The sequence below is a fragment of the Haliotis cracherodii genome, unplaced genomic scaffold (assembly GCF_022045235.1).
Source record: "Haliotis cracherodii isolate W230 unplaced genomic scaffold, xgHalCrac1.p SCAF_2, whole genome shotgun sequence".
In the NCBI taxonomy this organism is placed as follows: domain Eukaryota; kingdom Metazoa; phylum Mollusca; class Gastropoda; order Lepetellida; family Haliotidae; genus Haliotis; species Haliotis cracherodii.
The window spans coordinates 35034141-35056494 of NW_027266275.1; the positions used below are offsets into that span (position 1 = coordinate 35034141).

Here is a 22354-nt window from a genome sequence, read left to right on the forward strand (position 1 = left end):
AGAGAATGGCAAAGTACAAAATTAGGATTTATATGCGGAAAGGGGAAATGTTTTAACGCACGAATTAAACGTCATGGCAACACTGCAGTTTACCGGGATAGTTTTTATCGTTCATTGGTCAAGGCTGCCGGCTAAGGCTCTCGCTTCATTGATCTTGCGTGGCCCACTATCCTCAGGGTTACTAGTGTTTCCGAGCCCCCCTTTACAAAGGGTTGAGCATCCCCTGGCAATGAATTACACCTTAGGGTTAGTGATGTGTCAGCTATCTCTTTTAACGAATTCATCCAAGGTAATTTGAGAAAAGTCCGACTAATATTTATAATATTTCGAGTTTTGCAGAGAAATTGCTACAGTGCACACGTCATTTCTTCTTCCTCATTACTGATAACCAAAGACGTAGATCTACCACAACAGATATTCGGTACAGGGATTGGTCATTTGTTCTAAATGAGGGACTTCCTAACAATTGCTATGTCATGTGTGTAATTTCTTCGTAGATCTTGGTTCTATTTGATGGATTAAACACAAAAATATGACATGACACTATACAGCCTTGCAGTATGTGGAAGCATGGACCAATAGACAAGACGATTCTTCACATTAAAAAAATAAATATCCCCAACACCCAAATAGGCGAATGAATAAGTTTCGTGGGAAAGCAAGATCGGGCTTCGGAAATGTTTCACTTCGGTTCAGTTAATGATTCAACAGGGAGCCTATATCTGTATTATAGGCTCCCTGATTGTGTCAACTAGGCTCTCCGTCGTCTCGCTAACCACACGATAGGCTCTCTTACAGACCCCAGAACATATCACCCCGTTTCATTTCACTCCTCACCTAATCCCATTCTCAGCTGGCGTGAAATTATGAGACTTGACATTTCCTTAATACTCGGCGATTCCCTCTGGAAATATTTTTATTTAACCTGACACATAACATGTTTTCAGGGACTACTAGTATACGCTCGACCCCGCTAACCATTACGCATATGGATGGAATTGGTTTAGTTTTTTAAAGTTAGTTCAAGGGGACGTTTTAGTTATGTGACATATTGTTCATTACACGAAACCTTTTATGGACAAAAACCTCTTTATTGGGTTTAATTTTAATACCTTTTCAGGTCTCATCAGGTAGACTCATATATACAAGCTCTTTAAAAGAAATATCCGAATACTCCGAAACAAGCCTACAATCGTTTGGTCAGTCTAGATTTCTCAAATTTCTGAGATTCAATGGGCTTCTTTTCTATTACATTTTTAAAAGACTGTTGGAAAACATATGTCTATTTCAGCGACTAAATGTTAGTCTATTAATCAGGTGAATGGCTGAATTAGTACGTGTAAATGTTGATTTATATTCACGTATCTAATGTTTACATGTAAAGGAACATTTGAATAAATGTTTGAACAAATGTTGATTTATATTCATGTATCTTATGTTTACATGTAAAGATATATTTGAACAAATGTTGATTTATATTCATGTATCTAATGTTTACATGTTAAGGAATATTTGAATAAGAGAAGACGATTTAGAATACACCTATACACCAAACCGACTGGATTGGCTGCTCAGAACAATTATTTACAGGCCGCATCATGCAACTACAACATTGCTGCTGCGTTCACCCACCCACACAAACTGTCTGTTTAATTCAGCATACACTGGTTCAATCAGCAATTTATGGCATTCTCTGCACATTTTCATATAACAAACTCCCAGACCCACATTTTGGTGATCCATTTTTGGCGTTTCGATTTTACAAATTATTATAAAAACTCCTAGTTCGTTTTAAATTTCCTGATAGAATTGTGTTATTGTCACGGAAATGTATTATTATTCTAAAAGGATAGCTCAATTCAATTCGTAAAGTAAATAAAAAATAAACAATAAAAGAAGTGATATTTGCCAAGGATGGGTTAATAATATTTTATTATTTAATTCAAGCCATTAGAAATTCGCCATCGTCTTTACTGCGTGGTTACTGTTATGGTGTGATCTTAGGTTCAGCACGCCGGTTGAAACACAACACACCGTTATTGTACTGTTCCCCCATCCAGATATTCGATTCCAAATTAACCCGTGAGTATGACAGATAAACTGTAGTGCATTCTTCAGTTTGGTGTATATCTCTGATTAATATTTACAGGATAGTCAACATGACACGATGGCGATTGTTAACAAACTATTTGTGTTGATATTCATCATGTGCGTGCTGGCATATATTCGCTCTTGACATTGCGATCAGGGTCCAAAACTTATATTTGATTATTTTTTTCCTTCAAAATATGATTCATTAGTAATATAGATTCAGAGTTTACGAAAGAAAATTGTTGATTTTCTCCCATGTAGAGTATATTCCAGAATGAATGAAGTCTCTAACATGTTTAATCACAGTAATGCGATTTCTACAATTATTATGAGTATTTCTGTCAACAACCATGTTAAATGATTAAAGACAATCCTTTGTCATATTTTGCACAAAATAGAGGGGAAGACATCATTGATCAAATCCAACCATTCGCCGCTCATTTTGGATCAGTGGTTAATGTAAAATGCAATAAAAAAAAACCATGCAAATAATAACCGCTTTGTTTTCACACTTGTGAATCAAAAGATGAATTGATTAGAATGGTGATCACTAAGGAAATAATATCAATACAAGTTTTGTAGATGTATGAAAGATTAACGGTTCTTCTATGGTAAATAAACAATTAGCCAACACCACAAAACTAAAGTCTTTGCTATACTAAAAAGATATCTTTACGAAAATAACTCTGAATTCAAATTTTATGTCACATTTTGAAGTATTAAATGCATTGCATAACTGGCTTACCAACTCTATATTTCACATCATACACACAAGGCAATCAATTGAAACTATTAAATCACTAGAGATGAGATGCTACTTTTCCATTGGCTAGTCCTTGGATGCTAATTGTCCCCAATCAAGGGAACCTTATAACATTGTATAAGCTTTTCATGGCAATAATGTTTTCTCATTATAAGTGAGCTGCTGAATACAAAACTACATTCAGTCTTTCTCTTGCCAGGAGCTTCAAGAAATAATTTATAAAGTTCCCATGCATCAGAATTTCATTCATTCATTAGTATGGCGTAGTAAGTTCTAAAAAAGAGGGTGTTTATGAAATCTTTCTTCAAGTGTGATGCATCATTTACTTCTGGATATGTAGAGGAAAGTTGGAAACATCCTTTTAGTGGTGCTTACTGTTGTCTGTTGTATAATATGCACTAACAACGCGCTACATGTTTGGGTTCAATAATGATATGTTGATATTGATGACATTCATCATGTTCATATTCCGATATGCAAGGGGTCATGTTAGGTTCTGAGTAGGAAGTGACATTATGGAGTCAATAGCTTCCCTTATATACAGTTTGCTTTATACAAGTAGGGAATAAAAAAAGAAGCTTTATGTGCCAGGTCAGCACATAGTGGTAGTGGTTGCTGTGTTGGTGAATTGGAGCACCTGCCTAACCCTAAATAGGCTAAGGGTAAAACCTCACCTCTTCGTCTCTGGACCAAGGCTAATAGAGCCAAGGTCACCTGAAGTGACAGATGCACAACTCATTTTGTTTGGCTGGACGGTCGGGTAGCCTAGTGGTTAAGGGTTCGCTCGTCACACCGAAGAACAGGGTTCGATTCCCGACATGGGTACAATGTGTGAAGCCCATATCTGGTGTTCCCCGTCGTGATATTGCTGGAATATTGCTAAAAGCAGCGTAAATCCATACTCACTCACTCTGTGTGTCTGACAGTAAATTTACCAGTGTTCTGCCAAGAAACTGAACAGTAGGGGACAGGGAGCTCTTCCGCATTAACACATGGGGTCATTTTCAAAAAGTATGGGGCCACACTCTGAGAGAACATACAAAATTTAAAACACAATGGTATTCAAGTTACTGATGCAAAGTAAGGTTTGCAATACAGAAAGTTTTCGGGTGGCATCTTTCTCAGATAATACACAACGTCAATGTCCTATAATTAGCCACAATAGCTTGTTTGTGATCACTGCCGTTAGCATGTCTCATCAAGGAACTCATTATAAAATTAGAATGTAACTTTGTTATTAAGCTGACATTGTGTAGTATTTCTTCCTGAGTAATGCTGCAACCATGTGTAGTCATGGAACCAGGTCTGCTGAAAATTTCTACCTTTCTCAGTTTGTCTACCTTTTCTCAGTCTGTCACCATGGTCACTCTCAGGTGCGCCATGCAACACATTCTGTGTATCGCTAACATAACTTGTGGTTGGTGATTCTATGATATGAAGGTCATTTGAAGCTAGTGGTGGGACGATACAATGATGCATCAGTGGATCGCGATTTTTCACTTCTCGATGCAAGTGTCGGTCACAGTCGCACACTAAGTAAAAAATATCGATTCTGACCTTAAATGTTAGGTTAAATAACTGTTCCACTAAACACTAATCAGTAGTGCACTTTAATTGTGAAAACACATATTTTCATTTTCCACACTCCCAACTGTAAATCATCAGTGTACCAGGTATTTGGCCATCCTCTCTATGAAAAAGATGGCTTATGCACCACAGATAAGAGCACATGCAAGTATCATGATACATATCAGATCGTGAGTAAGGTATCATGATACATAGCGGATCGCACAGTTGGTGTATCGTCCAAGCCCTATTTGAAGCAGAAACATCTTTGGCATTATCAGAACGATGACTAGGTACTACATTTTCAAAAATATGTTAACTTGATTTTGATTGGACCATTTGTGACTTTCAGCCAATGAAAGGCTCTGATAGTAAATTGAGACAATGAAAGGCAATGAAAATCATGACATTTATTTGTAATGACAACTGTTTTTGATACAGTAAGTGACTCCGATAATTATATAAAATACTGTAAACCCATCTATATTAATGCGCCCCTTGTCCCACTGAGAGTAAATATCATGCAGCAATCGATAAAATAATGTGAGAATCCCGTGAGGCCTCTGTGTCAGCAGAACACTGATGTACAATACAATCGTAAAGAGGAATAACAATGGGGATGAGCGTCATATAAGTAATGGCAATTAAGGAATCGAGACATATACATGTCATGGCTACTTGGTGTTTGGCCTTTGGAATTAAATGTTCATTCGGACAATGGTTGTTGTCCTGAGTCAGTTGCTGTGACAGTACTAACAGGTGTTTGCAATAACTATACACGATGTCTGGTAACAGCAACAAAATATTTTATATTGAGCTCAGTGATTGGTTCATATTGCTAGTGGCAACCAATCGTATTTCAAGATGCATATTTTGAGGCCATTGGCAAAGCATGGCAAAGAAAGGCAAATGGGGATTATGATGAAACAGATAATTCTAAGGAAAAGCCAGCTAATATTCTGCAAGCTAGCCTGTCATGTGAGGACCTCAAAACTTATGTATGCACCTTGTATGTTTCAAAGGAATTTGCTTGAACTCTTTCTGTGGCTCAGACTGTCAGATGAAAGTCAACATATATCATGTATATTATCAGAAATGGCCCATTCGATTTTCTGACTGGCACACATTTTTTGGTTATGGCCCACCTTTTTTCAAGTACAGAATGAAATCTGCAGTGTTCTAGAAAATGAACCAATCTGAAAACTTTTGTCATAGTAGTTTTTGTCACACACTGTTGTGTCAAATATTGATGTGTCAAACTTTCAGTTGTCTGGAAGTAAAAGCTTATTCCCTGTGTATTCCTTCTTTATTCATCATTTGTGGTTGTGTTGAACCCTGGATAACTTGAATTGTTATATGCAGATCCCTTAACTTCGACACAACATTGTTTGACTGTGTTACAAAAGTGATATGAGAAGTAATGCAAAATCAGCCATTTGTTTGTCAGCCATGTAGTATGGTATCATTCTGACTCTGAAATACTGTTGAAATATTATTTTAAATAATCTTTGAGTTTCATTTTAGACTTCATTGATAGGCATTTAGAAGTTGGAGTACTAAGTAAGGATAAGAATTTATGGATGAACAACTTCTTTATTACAATTAAGAGCGATGTTATCAAGCAAGTGATATACAGAGTGTGGTTGACAAGTATATATACAAGTAGGAGGCAATGTTTATACAGTAGAGTAGATATTGTTATGCTGGAGTAGAGAAGCCTGTTATGTACACACAAGGGTAGTGATGACAATCATCGGTGAAGTCAGTGACATAAACAAAGGATGAAGCCAGTAATAAAAGAAAGTCACATTACTGGCTTCATCCTTTAACTATCATTAACCCGTAACTATCATTTGGAATACCCTGTGTTAAAGTTTTCGAGGTTATATGATTAGAAATCACATTCCGACTGTCACTTTCATGATCTGGTAAGCAACGCTCTGAAGGTCGTTCTGATGTGACCCCTAATGGGATGTCTGATTTTAATGAGATTGACAGTGTTAGACCCTACATTGAAACATCGCTCTTAATTGTAATAAAGAAGTTGTTCATGCATAAATTCTTATCCTTATGTCATTTTGGACATTGAAATGTGCAGATCTTTGCCAAAATGACCCACTGGTTTACCTTGCCCAGAGTCGATTATTTACACGTGGTATTGTACATGCTGCATAAATGGAATACTGCTGAATGTGTCGTATCATATTCATTTAGTCATTCACAATGACATATAAAATATATGTGTAGTTATTTCCTGTTCCGAAATCAGTACATGTTGTGTCCTCAGATTTAGGTCACTGTCTCAGTATACACAGTATATGCTTGTGTGATAATGGATTCCTAAGTTGCAGGGATACTCTGACATGTATTAAAGATTAGTGGGTCAGGCATGTGGCATGTGTGTGGTGGGGGTAGCTTTTCTGGAGGGGCAAAGGCCAGCTACCAAAATAACCCAGAGTTCCCATGCCGTTCACCCCACCCTCAGTCTCTGGAGATTTATTGCCTGTCGTTTAGGAAGAGCTGATACAAGGTTATTTGAAATGTAGTGGGGCATCACAATAGTCAGTGTGGTAGATTATCCTGTCAAATAACTTAGTTGGATATCACAGGGAAGTTTATATGTGGTCTTTGTGTCTTTTTTAATGTGTTATTTGTGTAAATATCATTTATCTTTGTTCATTTGTTTTTGTTGTTTAATGTCACTCCAGTGGTAAACAACGTTAATAATATCCGACTAGTCCATGGTTTATTCTTGATTAGTGGTTTATGTAAAATAACTAGATTTTGGGTAAAAACAACTAGTCCCGTTAGATTTTAACTAGTCTCGGACAAGTGGACGTGTCCGGCGCTGTGCATTCAGCTTTTTTCTGTAATATTTCGACATCCTGTAAATAATTGAAGAAGTACCAGATGAGCCAGTGATGGATATTATGAGCAACATTCTATGCTGTCCCAAACTGTGGTCCCAATGTGTGACTAGGCTGATTGTGTGTCATCATACTGTTTGTTTGTTTAACGCCACACTCAACAATACGCCAGCTATATGATGGCGATCTGTAAATAATCGAGTCTAGACCAGACAATCCAGTGATTGACGACATGAACATTGATCTACGCAATTGGAATAACCAAGTCAGCGAGTCTGATCACCTGATCCTGTTAGTTGCCTCTTACGGCAGGCATGGGTTGCTGTAGACCAGTTCTTACCTGGATCTTCACGGGTTGTCATCATACAGGTTGGGACAGTGTTCTTGCTGTCAACCCCCAGCAGTTTGATTCACCCAGACTTCACTATTTGTACGCAGCAATGATATAGCAGGAATATAGATGGCTGTGGCATTAAACTACATTCGCTCAGTCATATTGATCAACCTAAAAGAGGCAAATAGGTCAAGTGAAAGTCTTTGTACCCTAAATATGTGGATTGCTGCTCATGTTATCCACCACTGATTGTCTGATTATTTGTGATATAGCAAGAATATTGCTGAATGTGGCTAAAGCAAAATTCACTTGCAGATTTATTTTAACACGTTTGGGTCAATTTACCTATATCCTATGAAAACACTATGCTTGGTTTAAGAAACAATTGTCCAGTGGACTATGAGTGGCTGTGCGCAGAAACAACATTAGGTATGTGTTTTTTGGAGGGGTCATTGACTGGGGCACTGTTCAATACACCATGTACACTGAATTCTTGCCCTTATATCAGTATATTCCGTAAGCATGTTAAGCAGTCCTGATCAATTTGAGGTGATGGCAGCAGCAATGTTTGAATCATATTTCAGTCATGTCCTAATGAATCTTTATTGATCAACTTATCATATCTGGCATTTAACAGATAAACAAACCACAGCAGGTGGACTAGTTATTGAGTTGTCCTATTGGCTTGTGAGTTATTTGATGGGCTGGTTTTTTCAACAACTGGTGGTCCTGCTGGTCGCCTCTAACTGCTCTGCACTGTACTGCTCCTAATCACATTAATGGCCATGTACAAATGTGTAATTAAGCATACAGTGCTTGAAAAGACATCAGTACTGGTGTTATTCTGATGTCATTCATTAAAAATATTCTTGTTTTTCAGGACATGTTTCAGGATTGACTGTCTAGAGGAGGATTTTACTGTTTTTCATTATCATCTCCCGCTTTGAAAATTTGGGGATATAGTGAACACCATGTCAGGCCATCTGTTCATCCGTCCGTAATAATTTTCCTATTCCAGAGCACAATTCGAAAACTGTTAAATATTTTTCAACAAAAATTGGCAGATATATCAAACATATCCAGAAATGCGCCTTTTGCTATTTGCTGTTTTGGGCATTTTTTAATTTTCACGATTTCCATGGAAAAAATTTGGCGGAGGTGGATTTAATTTCCGAAGCACAGCTTGAAACCGTGAAAGACTTTTCATCCAAACCTGGTACATGTATTAACCAACGGCTGAAGTGGTGGTGCCTTTTGCTATTTAGGATTTTTTCAAACTTACCATGGAAACATGATAGACTAAGTTGAAACGGATGTAGGTGTTGTTTTCGGAACAGAACTATTCATCCAAACATGTACATGTATTTATCAGGGGTTGAGGTGGTGCCTTTTGCTATTTAGGAATTTTTAAAAATATATTAGTTTGACTTTGACTCTGTTCCTAGTGGTGTTTTTCTCCAGACCATATCTCTAAAACTGATCATGCTAATACATGTAGGTACTCTTTCTTGAAACTGTGCACACACAAAAACCAGGTTGTCAACTGGTGCTGTTGCTATATATGGATTTGTTTTAATTTATATTTTTTCCATTTCCATTTCAACAAGTTGACTTTGACTCATAATGGTACAACCTGACATAGAAGTACACGTTCAGAATCCCAATTCCATGGTATTGTTTTGATAGCTCTTGTAACATGTGCAAGCGGGCAGACAGATTAGATAGGAATTCTCTCATCAAGTTGAACTTAAAGCTACAGTCAGATGATGAGTTTTTTCAAATGTGCGGGGTCTGGGGGGATTTGTCATCTTCTGATGTTTTCTTCACTGAACCGAACTGAAGGTGTCCAATGGCAATGAACCAAAATTGGGCTATAAGTAGCCAAACTCCATTTCGGAATTGCCCCAGACTGGGGGGATGTGTCATCTCCTGATGACTCTAATAGGTTACAACTTGTAAATCTGTAAACATGTGAAAGTAAATGAAGTAGGAAAAGATGCAAATGGCCATGACTGTAATGGTCGGGCATAAGTGTATTTTGTTTTGATTTATTGTGTTGTTTGTTTACAAGGTCCATGTATTTGGGTTTTTACTATGGTAAGTGACGACTTAAAGAAAAACACTTAGCATGCTTATGATGTAAACAGAAAAGATTCTCATTTGAGACGTCATTTGGCTTAGATGAGTGTCTTCAAAGCTGGCAAGGATTTGTGTATTTCTGCTGTTAGGATCACATATTATGAGGTAGGCCTTATATGTTATGTTCCTCTTGTCTATTTCTTTGGCCTTGCTGCTAATCAGTGTAGAATCTGTCCAATTATGTATGTTTAGCATAAATGCTAAATTTACGAATGTATTGTTCTTATTGTCTTGTCACACAAAATTCTGTTTCAATGTAATTTGGTCAGTCAGCATCCTGAGTGTGCCACAGACGTGATAATCTTTAGTTATTCTTTAGTTATTCTTATGAAGGTAATTAGGCTATTGTAACTTCCTTTGTTTTACGTTCATTCTAAAACAGTAACTAAGTAACATTATATATCTCTGAATTAACTATAAGTTACTAGGTAGACATAAAAGTTGGAATCTGATGCAAAGATAAGTCTTTTCCAATCAGTGCTTAAACTATATTTTAATTTTTGGGTTTTAGGCTGTGATGAGAAACCACTGGAAGCTATGGGCAGAGAAACAAAATTTGAGTTGAAAAAGTCATTTCTTAACAGTGCTTGGAAATAAAAAGTTATGTGACGGTGGAGGCAGTTTTTTGGATGGACAAATCCTGTAGAACAAGAAATGTTTTAACAGGCCTAAAGAAAGAAAATGAGTTTTATCTCTTTAATACTTTTGCAAAACTTTGTGAGATCTTCTTCAGGCATGTAGTGCCATAAATGTTAGTTTCTTTTCTTATATGTACTTTCTGCACTTTACATATTGTACCTTTCTTTATAATAAGTGTGTTGATGTAAGGCATCCATCAGGATCTCAGCAGGTGCCCTTTCTCTTACACCAAGGGGTCAGAGGGCAGGGTCAGAGGCCAGCTATCTGCCTGCTCTATCTGTACCTGCCCGACTTTTCCAGCAGTTAGGCTTATTGCTCCATGTATTCTTGTCTTACCATAATTACTCACCTAGTTGCAGTGCTGGGCAAGGGTCACTTGGATTCGGCTTACAGGGATTATTTTTACTGAGGTATTCTTAGTGAATGGGATCCACTTCCTGTCATGGTATCTTCATAAGGCCTTGTCATTCATCATCATACATCATGGCAGGAAATTAATATTTGCTGTCACTAGTCCACAAAAAAGGTCCGATACAGTTTTGCCATACACCTAATGGTAAAAGTGGTAGTCCACTAGTTCTTAATGATAAACTTTGTATTCTGTTGCATTTTCTCTTTACAGTGAATGTTTCTCTTAATGTACCAGCAGACATCTGGTGATTCTGAATCCTGATAAATCATGTGTGTGTGTGTGTGTGCGTGCGTGCGTGCGTGCGTGCGTGTGTGCATGCGTGTGCATGTACGTATATGTGTGTGCGAGTGTGTGTGTGTGTGGAACATGACCCAGATCTCTTACTTTAATTTTCAATACCTGTCTTTGTGAAGAACCAACAAACTTTCCATAGAAAGTAAGATCATATGAACTTTCTCATCAGCCAATTATTGGGGAGGCTTCTTAATACTTGGCATCAGCACGCATATCTGATTATCAGAGTAGCGTATCTGATTTCCAAATTTAGAAAACAATGGTAAGGATACAGTTACTGTTGTCTCTGAGCTGAATGGCAAGAAAGTACATTGCTCCGGTATTATCCATCTTCATGCAGAGAAGTATCAAATCAAAGTAAAAGATCTGGTTTTTAAAAGATGGAAACTAATGTGGATTTAAAGGAAGGAGTTGAAAGTCATCACTTGCATTGAGAACTCCTCATATCAGCTAAAGTCCAGTTAGTATGGCTAGAAGGAGGCATGTCATCTCCCTCTGTTCAGTTGGGAGACCTTAACCTGTAACTCTGGATGTGACGATGAATGTGATAACAAGACTAGCTCTGATCATGTTAATCTCTAGGTGAATAACAGACTTGGGATATAAAAGCTGAACTTTCCTCTTGGCATTCCATATGTCTAGTTTTTTTTCTCAGGACTTCATTGATAGAAATTAACCTGAAACATTTTCTAGCTCAAATAGTGATGATGTATTTCAACACTCTCTAAAAAAATCGTAAATACTACCAAGCCTTGTGATACCATTAACATCAGATAGACTGATTTGTACTTGCAGGCTAATGTTGTCCCTATTTTTAATTCTTAAGGCACCCTATATCATTGTTCGGAGTTACCTCCCTTAGTTTGTGCCAGAATCCACTGGTCATTTGTTTGAGTTCCAGACTATTATTGCCATGGTTATGATTCTTGGACCATGATCGATCGTGTGTCACCCTCAAAGTCATAAATATCTAAGAATGGCAATACTTTGTGATCAGTCTCACAATATACTGACACTGAAAAACTGTTCAAAGCGACATTAACCCTTTGTGTCCTTTACCAAATGCTATGTTAAACCTAAGGTATTGGTTGCTGTTGTCACATAACATCTGTTTCAGGTTTATTGATTACCCTTGAGCAGCCCACACAATAATGATTACTTGCAGATTGAAACTCACAATCCATGTGTTCAATCAGTGTAACCTTTGTCACATCAAACCAATTATTGCACTGAACATGCTGTGTGAGGTTCATTTGTACTGCCTGTGCTCATGGGTTTCACCGAAGTGGTAAACGTATGAGACCTGCATCACTTCGGGCTTTCCTCCCATATTAATGGAATAATGTTAAAAGCGGAGTTAAACCAAACTCACTCACTCACTCACTCACTCACTCACTCGTACTGGGCCATCTAAGACTTCACTTATTTTCAATCAGAGTGGCAGTAGTAGTTTGTCTCACAGTCCCCAAATGATATTTCCCCTTCCACCTTAAATGAAGCAAGTCTATAATTTCCATAGGTATCTCCCATTGCACTGGGCTTCCTTTTAAATTTAAATGGAGTTGTTTGTTTCTATCCAGAGGATATGTTTTCAAAGACTCAGCATTAGTCTATATGGCAGTAGGTTCCTTTGGTTTAAACAGATAATCAGGGTATTATTGTCCATCAGTGCTACAGAATCGGTTCTCCTTATGGTATGACTCTATATTATCTAAGTATCGGTAAATCTTGTAATCCACACCCCTTGTTGACTGTTTAATTATGCAAATCTAAGCACAATATTTCATCGATTGATCGATTATGTATGTCAAGGCATCTTGTAAGGAAACACGTTAGTTTCTGGCATGTTTTTAAAGTGAAATTACCCCTACCTCCATTTGAAATTGATCAGGAAAGAACCCATTTGTTTGGACAAATTTCCATGACCCAACCTAGGTCGTATGCACATATTCCAGACGTATCATACCACAAAATATATAGAGTTGCCCCCTCTTGAGTTGCTAGTGACAGGTACTTTGTTTACCGAAATTGGTAAAGAAAATCAGCATCGATCAATCCCAATTGGTGTTTCATAAAAGTCGAACAAAGAACAAGAAACATTTTGTGTATGACATATAGGTTTGTAATCGTGTGCCATTACGATCCATTGTAAATTAACTATCGCAGTATGCAGCGTACCATGCTACCTCATGCTTGTAATAGGGGACCCAAATGGTTACAATGGATGCCTAGGATGTCTTACTGATTTATTCTTTGATTTAAATGGTTAAAGAATCCATTGCCTGATGCCCAAGTATTTTACCTTGTGAACTGGACTAAGTTACTTTATCACTGGCAGAGGGCTTTGGTCCTCGTCCTCCGATCTGTGCATTTAATACAAAACATTGATAGAGCATATGTTATTTATTAAAAAAACAAGCAAAACAGATTTTGTGATCCATTAGATAAATCAATTTGATGCACCATGTACGATTGTCTTGGAATAAAGTGTGGACTGACTTGCCCTCTTATTTTTCAACTATACTAAGTATACTATTTAAAAGATTTTACAGAACACCTGCTTTTTTTTATTTGACTATTAGTTAGTATGAAAAAGTGTCATAAAGTGAAAGATTGACTATAGTCATATGAAACAGTCAGGTGTTCTATACTTTCTGTCTCTAATCCAGGCTTGTTTGCCCACTTGTGTTTACAGCCTTACAATAACCTGTATAATTATTTGGCACAACAGGAAAGGAAATCGAAATCCTGGCATTTGGCAAGTTAACCTTTAGGCAAGTTAAATTTCCATTCACACTTGCATGTTTCAAGTTAATGTTTTTGATAAAGTTAAACCTGTTATCAACCTTAGCTCACCATGCTCTATGAGTGTAATCTTAACCCAATATTGATCACTTGTTTACGATCTGATCATATGTAGTTTGATATGCATGATATGCATTAAACTTTAAAAGGCTCGTCCTTTGTGTGAGGCAGATGCACGTGTGTATGACAATGAGTTTCCTGATATGCAAATATGCACGGATCATGTGAATATTAATGAATCCCACCAAGTATTAGAATTAGTTCCATGTGCTACCTTGACAACAGCCTGTGTTGTGTCTGGGAAACAATAGCCTGGTATGTTTATGATTTGATTGTTCTTTTCCTGTGTGCCTCACAATCCCAGAACCATAGTGTTTTCCCAGCCAGCCCTTACAGTAATATTATAGCCCAAAAAGGAAGAAAGTCTAGATTTTACAAAGGCTGATCTCACTAGGGCACTTTTCAATATCAATGTAGTTGTTTGATTCTGTCAAAATTAGGTTTTCAGAGACTAAATGTCAGTCTACCTGCCTGCCTATTGACTAGTATGAGCAATGAGATGACATACACAACAGCTACAGCATCCTAACCTTAGTGGACATTTTCCAAAAGAAAACTCTTTTATGGTGGAAGAGAAAACTGAGATGCTTTTGACTTTCATAATGCCACACATGAATTAGCTATGCAGTTTGCCATTAACTTTATTGACTTAACCTTGGGTGTGTCACATATCCTTTGATGTTTCCATTCATATATCCAGATAGTGGAATTTCATGTTTTCTTTGCCTCTTTATCTTAATATTTTAAAAGATACATCAACTAAGACGTTCTCATGGTAGTGCCTCAATGCCTCAGCATTCTTGTACCATGTCATTCAAAGAATGTTAATATCTATCATGGTTTTTAAATGTAGAGTATTTATTCATTTTAATTTTCCGCTTAACCTGCTAACAATAGCTGGCGGCTTGAGGGATGATGTACAATGCATGTAGCAGAGGTTCCATAAGTCCCAAAGGTCCCTAGTATGGTGATCTGTGAAGATCTTCACCAACCCATGCTTGCCGTAAAAGGCGATTATGCTTGTCGTAAGAGGCATCTAAGGGGATCGGGTGGTCAGGTTCGCTGACTTGGTTGATGCATGTCATCTATCCCAATTGCGTGGATCGATGCTCATGATATCAATCATTGATTATTTACAGACCGCCGTCATATAGCTGGAATATTGCTGACTGCGGTGTAAAACAACAAACCAACCAACCAACCAACCAACCCTAGTATGGTGGCCCAACTTTTTCTGCTAACAATCGCTGGAAGGCGACTATGCTTGTCGTAAGAGGCGACAACGGGATCAGGTGGTCAGACTCGCTGACTTGGTTGATGCATGTCATCGATCCCAATTGCGTGGATCGATGCTCATATTGTCAATCACTGGATTGTCTGGTCTAGACTCGATTATTTACAGACAGACGTCATATAGCTGGAATATTGCTGAGTGCAGCGTTAAACAACAAACAAACAAACAAAACAATTGCTGGAGGGATGGTGTACAATGCGCGTAGCAGAGGTACCGTAAGTCCCAAAGGTCCCTAGTATGGTGACTTATTTTTGCTGAAATACTGTCATTGTGACTTTAAATTTTAACTCACTCACTTTCTTACTCACTCAAAAGTTTTGATGTTACAAAAATATATTGGTCAACCTGTTTTCAGAAACTGCATCCTAAATGTGCTACAACTGTGCAAAACGTTTAATCATATGGGAACAAAAAAAATACATAAAAAGAACCTTGTTGTGGCTACGCTATGAACCTTTGTCCCCTTGATCCAAGACTAGAGAAGTATGTCATTGTAGCCTGTTGTATGTGGTGTATTGTTTGGATGTATTATCAATGTTAGAAGGAATGGCCCACTGCCAACTGGTGCTGCTATGACATTGTTTAACACAGTGTCACAGAAGGCAGAACAAGTGATATGTTAGTCAGTTTATGTTGCTACAGGAGAGATTTATGTGGAATTTATGTACCTAGCCATGTCATGACACAGATCTGTATAATGCTTGACATGAAGTATATATCATTGAGTACTAGATATACCCAATTCGATCCGACAAAAGTTATGCTAGTCCACCAGCCCAAGACAACTAAATTATACTGAGGACAAGTAAATATTCTTTGATGGTTGACCTCATTGAAAAGTAGCATTTGAGATTTATGATTCTGAATTTTTTCAATTATTTGTGTGTGGGTGGGTGTATGGGTGGGTGGGGGTTGTAAACCAAACAAAAAACAGCTTGGCCTAGAGGACCTGACGAAGTGTGAGTCTCATTTCATAGACATTTATTGGCCAGTGTATCGTGTGTAGCAAGGTGCCCAGAGCATACAGTGAAGTGTTGTTTAGTAGCAGTTTGTAGTCCTGAACAAGCCGTGTTGATTGTCCAAGAACAATCATATGTATTGGTTCAAAGGTTTTATCTCTGTTTGTGATTGCAAGGAGCATGGCAGTGAACAAACGCATTATCGATTAATGGGTTTGATGTCTGTGTTTCAAACATTTTAGTCTATCAGTTTTAAAACATAGAGAATATATTTTGTATTTTTCTTGGGAAATGTTCTGGGATGGTAGTTCTTATGACATCAGATTATTTTTCATCAATTACAGCACAACTCACCATGCTCATTGCTTAAGAAAAAAATGGTAATCTATGCTTGTGGTAAAAGGCAGCTATATGTCTTCCTAGGTGACTTTAAGGCACTGCAATTCACTGTGCAGAGTTGTGTCCCAATGATTGAGGGTTTGAATCCTGGTTTGCTCTGATTTTGTTTTTAGGTTTGTCAGCACTACTTCCGCACTTGTAGGTTTCACCAAGGTGTTAAACGTCAGGGACCTGCATTAATTCAGACTTTCTTCCCAACATTAACTTGACACGTCATGATATAACTGGAATACTGTTCAAATTGACTTTAAACCCAACTCACTCACTCACTAGGGGACTTGGTTGATTATGTTTCATAGTACCCTGACAGTATGGGTCATTGCTCATATCAATCACTGGTTTGTCTGGTCCACATTTTCTTATTTACAGACTGAAATTATATGGATGCTGTCTTAAACAAGAAACAAACAAACTTATGTTAACATGATAAAGTTACCTCTTGTTTTCAATATTGAATTAATGTAGCATATAATTTATGAAATTAGATTACTCATTTACATACATATGTTGAAATGAACCCTGTAAGTTGAATGTGTTTTCTGTGGTCTATATGGTCACAAATTTAGCCAGCTCAATGAATTGTTAATGTATTGACTGACTACACAGAAGATAAAAGCCCCTGCATAAGTCATTATTTTATCACTGGTAGTATTTGACTTACTCTCAAAGCCCTTTACCAATGATTGAAATTTAACCTGAAAGTCGAGGGCTCCTCATCATCACATTAATGTCTTAATTAAAAAATTTGGTGCAACCATAGATTCATGTATGTTAGCAAATTCAAGGACCTCAACACTCGCCCAAATGGCAAACCAGCTTTACCATGTTTACTATTGAAAAGGGGACTATGGGTGATGATGCCCATTGTTGGTCTCAATCTAGACATTGTACTTAGTGACTTTAATCAGATTGAGTCTCTATGTGATTTGGGTAATCATCAACAGCTGGATTGAAAAAAATCTTTAAATTTTAATTCACAAACAGATTTCCGAACATCTGGATTGATATGAATGACTTTGGAAAGGAAAGGTCATGTATTTCAAGTTCCTATCTGTAACATGACTTAAAAATTGAAATTTAATTACAGAATTATTTGATTAAGGATTACCATCAAGTCAGAGCCTATTTTTGTAGTTCATTTTTAATTGAACAACTATTTTATTAATTAATAGGACAAATGTATTTGTTTATATTTAGTCTCCTTTTTAAGGGCTCCATAATAAACACATTGAGACCATGGAACTTTAAAGTTTTATTCACAAGGAACCCTGAGCCCTGCATATGTTATATGAACTTTAGTCTCAGGTACTCCACAGCGGGGGCTCCTTCAGGTCAAGTTACATAACAACTGATCAAAGTCCAGAATCAGTGTCGGCCGGCAGAGTGATTTAGAGAGTGACGTAGGTTGCTCCTCGGTGGTCAAAGTTCATACCTCACCTGTGGCCGGGGAGCGTACTCTTGTACCTGGTGGTCATTCAGCTACCTGGAGGTAGAGGTGGATTTCTGACATGCTCACACCTTCTGCCTGGTGCCTTTAACACAAACAGACGGAACTGTAAACAGACTGCCTAACATTGGGGATAGGTCTCGTGCTTGGTTGGTGATTTCTTGTGCTAATATTGAGTAGAGTGCCACAGTAAATCAGAAAGGTTTGTTGAATGTGTTTACATTTTGTAGTTAAAAGTGATAATCCATTATCTTAATTTGACATGGTGTTTAGGAACTTAGATTTATTTGTAGTACATGCTGAAGATACTATCTGAACTAAACATGTTATTGGTTGACCTTGTCTCGTAGTTTGAAGTGAGATATGTGTTTGTAATTATCAGGATTTTGCAATTTTGATTGTGATTGTTAAACACTTGGTTTGTAATGGATAGGTTTTTTTTGGTTTATAGTTTATTTGTAGAATGCTTTATTGGCATGATTATTTTTTTTATACCCCTTGACATAAAAGGGCAGGGGTATATAGTTACAAGAAGGAATTCCTTCCGTCCATCCGTCTGTCCTTCCTTCTGAGGACATTTTTGTGTGCGACATATAACTTGAAAGCCAGTGAATAGATTCTTTTCAAACTTGGTAAACACTTTTTATGTTTATAGGAGAGTGAAGTGCGACATTTCATTTCAATATTTGTATTTTCTGAAAATTGTTTTTTACTTTTGTGCGACCTATACATTAAAAACTACTTCATGGATTCTTTTCCAATTGGGGGCACAGTTTCAATACCAAAAGGAGAGGTGCAGTGAAAAGTTTAATTTCTATTAGTAGATTTTCTGAGAAAATGTTTTTTTTTTTCATGTTTTGAATATGTTGAAGTTGAAGTCGGTGTTCAAGTGAGCCCTGCTCACTTTTTGTCTTGTTTTTTGTAAAGTAAATAGTCAGTTTTTGATTTTTGTTCATAGTTTATTTGTAGGATGCTTTATAGTTTATAGTTTGTAGAATAAACAGTCAGCAGAGAAAGTTTTTGCTCTGTTGTTTATTGTGCAAAAGGACAATGTATGACATCTACAACACAAACTAAAAAAAAGGAAAAACTCTTGCAATGCCTTGATTATTTTTAATGTCAAAGAATATTCTAAGAAAGGAATATGCTTTCAACGAATGAAGGTGGAGGGGTAACATAGTGGTTTCATTCCCCACTTGGGTACAGTCCCCCACGCCACGATATGGCTGGAATATTTGTAAAAGTGGCAAAAGTGTCTACTCGCAGTTTGTGAGCTGACACCTGGTGTCATAATCTCCTTGTCACCAGCTGGTAGGGTATTATCACCTCTTGTATATTCATTGATCAATGTCTCGCAGACACAGATGTACCATGAGTTTTATAAGTGTAAGCCACACACCTGTCATGTTTCAATCATGATCTGGAATATGGAATCAGGAACAATCATGTCACCCTGAATGTGATGTAACATTTACCCTTGTGTTACAAACTTTTGCCCTGTTCACAAGGGGATCTAAGACTGTAATAACTCGGGTACGAAATTTGCTTCACCTATGGAGTTGAGATATTTAACCCCCTAGAGTAAATTTTAAAAACACAATTAATCTGACAAAATGTACTCCTCAGAGTACATCTTGGCCCTGGGTGAGTGTGTGCATGTGAACTAGGCTTAAGATTGTTCTTATAGGAAGGTAGGGTAGCTTTTTTGTTAAAGCATTTGTTTGTCACACCAAAGGTACGGGTTTGGACCCCCACATGGTTATAATGTGTGAAGTCCATTTGTGGTGTCCCTTGAGATAATACAGCTGTATAATGGCTAAAACAATACTCAGTGCTCTCATAGGTATCAAGCAGAAATGAGATTGTGTTTGAAGTCACAGTTTTACATTATATCACAGTGTATATTATAGAAAGTGTCACCTATATCTTCCCCTACTTGCCTGAACCAATTCACAGATCTAACTCTTTAGATCTATGTGAAATCCTATTCTAAGAGCATATTAAGGCAGATAGACATGATGGAAGCAATCCTTTTGTGTAGATGTCAGTTTGTCCCAGACTGTAATACATGGACAAGGATTTTACAGGTGCTTCATATCTTTTGCATTTTTTAAACATTTCTTTGTTGTTGCTTGAATTGCATGAAACCTGATCCAGGGTTGTAAGAATACGCCTGTGTTTATCTGGCCCACTTCAGGAGATATACATGTACATGATGTCAATTGTAAAATTTTCTTTACGAAACATCAGCAAAGGATTCTTTTAACCCTTATAAGTTTAAACTATTTTATTTGGGAAAATATCCATTGCTTGTTTCTGATTAATGAATAAGGCTATTAGCATATTTTCTGTTTGAACAACAGAGGGTTTTTTCATGAATGTTTTTTTCAATTTTAAGGTAAATGATCCGGTTATATTATGGATTAAAAATATAGGTAATAGAAAACGAAGGAAATATAAAAACATTTTCTCTACATTTGCCAAAGTAATGTTAAAGCCATCTATTCAAACTAAGAAGTGCTACTTCACTGAAGGATACCTTCTTGCATTGAGCTAGTTAGTGTTGGGAATAATCAACATTTTTGCCAAAGTTGACAAACTTTATTTTTCGAATAAATCTGAACAATCTTATCTTTTACTCCCATAAGATACCTGTCTGCGTCAAGATCTGAAGACTCTTCAATAGAATATCATGAACTTTGACCACCCGGTCTAAACAAAGGATGAATGGGTTCTTCTTGAGCCAATCAAATGTCTGTTTTCTTTGACGATCAGGAATCATTTCTTTACCACCTCTATGGGACAAAAGGCGACTATGCTTGTCGTAAAAGGCGACTAACGGGATCGGGTGGTCAGGCTCGCTGTCTTGGTTGATGCATTTCATGATGTCAATCACTGGATTGTCTGGTCCAGACTCGATTATTTACAGACCGCCGTCATATGGCTGGAATATTGCTGAGTGTGGCGTTAAACAACAAACGAACAAACTACCTCTATGGTCATTATAAGAAAAAGACAACTGCAACAGAACTCAAATACACCCTTGATAGTACAGCCTTTTCAGTGTAGATGCTGGAGCTCAGAAATGACAGGATGTGTATAATATGTAAAACAATGTAATAGCCCAGCTTTGTTTTTTTGCAATCAGAACTTCTGAGATACAGAAATCAGATCTGCTTGTCTCAGTGCTTCGCTCACTCATAACAAAGAATTAAGAAGCCTTCACATTGATTGGAAGATTAGAACATTCACCTGACACGACCTTCAATAGAGTTGTCCTGTGATCTTCATGCAGGGAGGTGTCGTATCAGATTGTGTTGACATGAAAGTGTTTGACGTTAAGGGAATCTTAGGGTCCTTGAGGTTTTCTCCTGTATAGCATTTGAATCAAGGGACTCCTAAATTTGTAACATTTAGCATTGTTGTTATGACAAGGAGCCTTTGATGCACTGCTTGAACCCAGCTCCACAAGCAAGTTGTTCAGCTATTTAATTAAGCAAAGTACAGGAGGGTTAGAGACTGACCATTTGATATTATGGGGGTGGGAGAGCCTGGGACTTTATAGAAATAATGTTGCAAGGTGTTTTACTTTCAAAAATATTCAACCTAAGTTTCAATTAAAAATATATATCGATATTTCAATTGGTCAGTCACTTACAAATGAGGAAGCTTTGTAGAACCAAATCCAGTGCTGGGTAGACTGAAACCATTTCTCATTTCATTCCTGAACACACTGTCTTCGGGCAGTTTTTCTTTCCCAAAAACGTCACATGCCTGGCATTAACTAGCTTTACCAATTAATCTCATTGCCTGCCTAATGCTGTTGTCAGTCAACACATAACTATGGCAGCCCACTGCTACCTGTCCATAAAGGCAATCAATACTCTATATTGATCCTGGTAGTACTTTGTCCATGAAGGCCAGATTCACATGCCAGCTATTTATAGGTTTTCTGTTGTTGTATATTGCCAGACTGTATGCCGATGACGAGTCTGGACTACCTGAAGTTGGCAGGGGCCGGTGCCGTCACTGTCGGTGCCCTGGCCACAGCTGCTGTCTACTACACTCGACCAGACCATGTCAAGTTTGCAGTGGATATGGACAAACAGTCCGCGGAAATACCCGTAAGTATGCCCTGACTGACCTACCAGGGTTTTGTTATTGGCTGCTCAGCTTGTGAAGCTGTCCGATAAAGATTGATGTCATCTATTATTGATGGTGGTCATGGGTATGAACTGATGAGTTGATCAGTATGTTGCCACTTCATTGTAAACACCTGTCAAGT

At 37.5% G+C, this 22354-nt stretch overlaps 1 protein-coding gene across 2 annotated transcripts in view; it reads left to right on the plus strand.

Annotated features, from left to right (window-relative positions):
* The first annotated feature begins 1992 nt into the window (after nucleotides 1-1992).
* The window catches only part of LOC139468025 (long-chain-fatty-acid--CoA ligase 5-like), a 48169-nt gene continuing 27807 nt past the window's right edge, over nucleotides 1993-22354 (plus strand). The window contains exons 1-2 of one of the 2 annotated variants that reach the window (XM_071249694.1): nucleotides 1993-2082; nucleotides 22042-22193. In XM_071249694.1, coding sequence (XP_071105795.1) covers nucleotides 22047-22193 — 147 coding nt within the window. In that variant the 5' untranslated portion in view covers nucleotides 1993-2082; nucleotides 22042-22046. Of the gene's footprint in view, nucleotides 2083-18094; nucleotides 18272-22041; nucleotides 22194-22354 lie in introns of those variants that run through there. The other variant, XM_071249695.1, reaches the window with a different exon arrangement.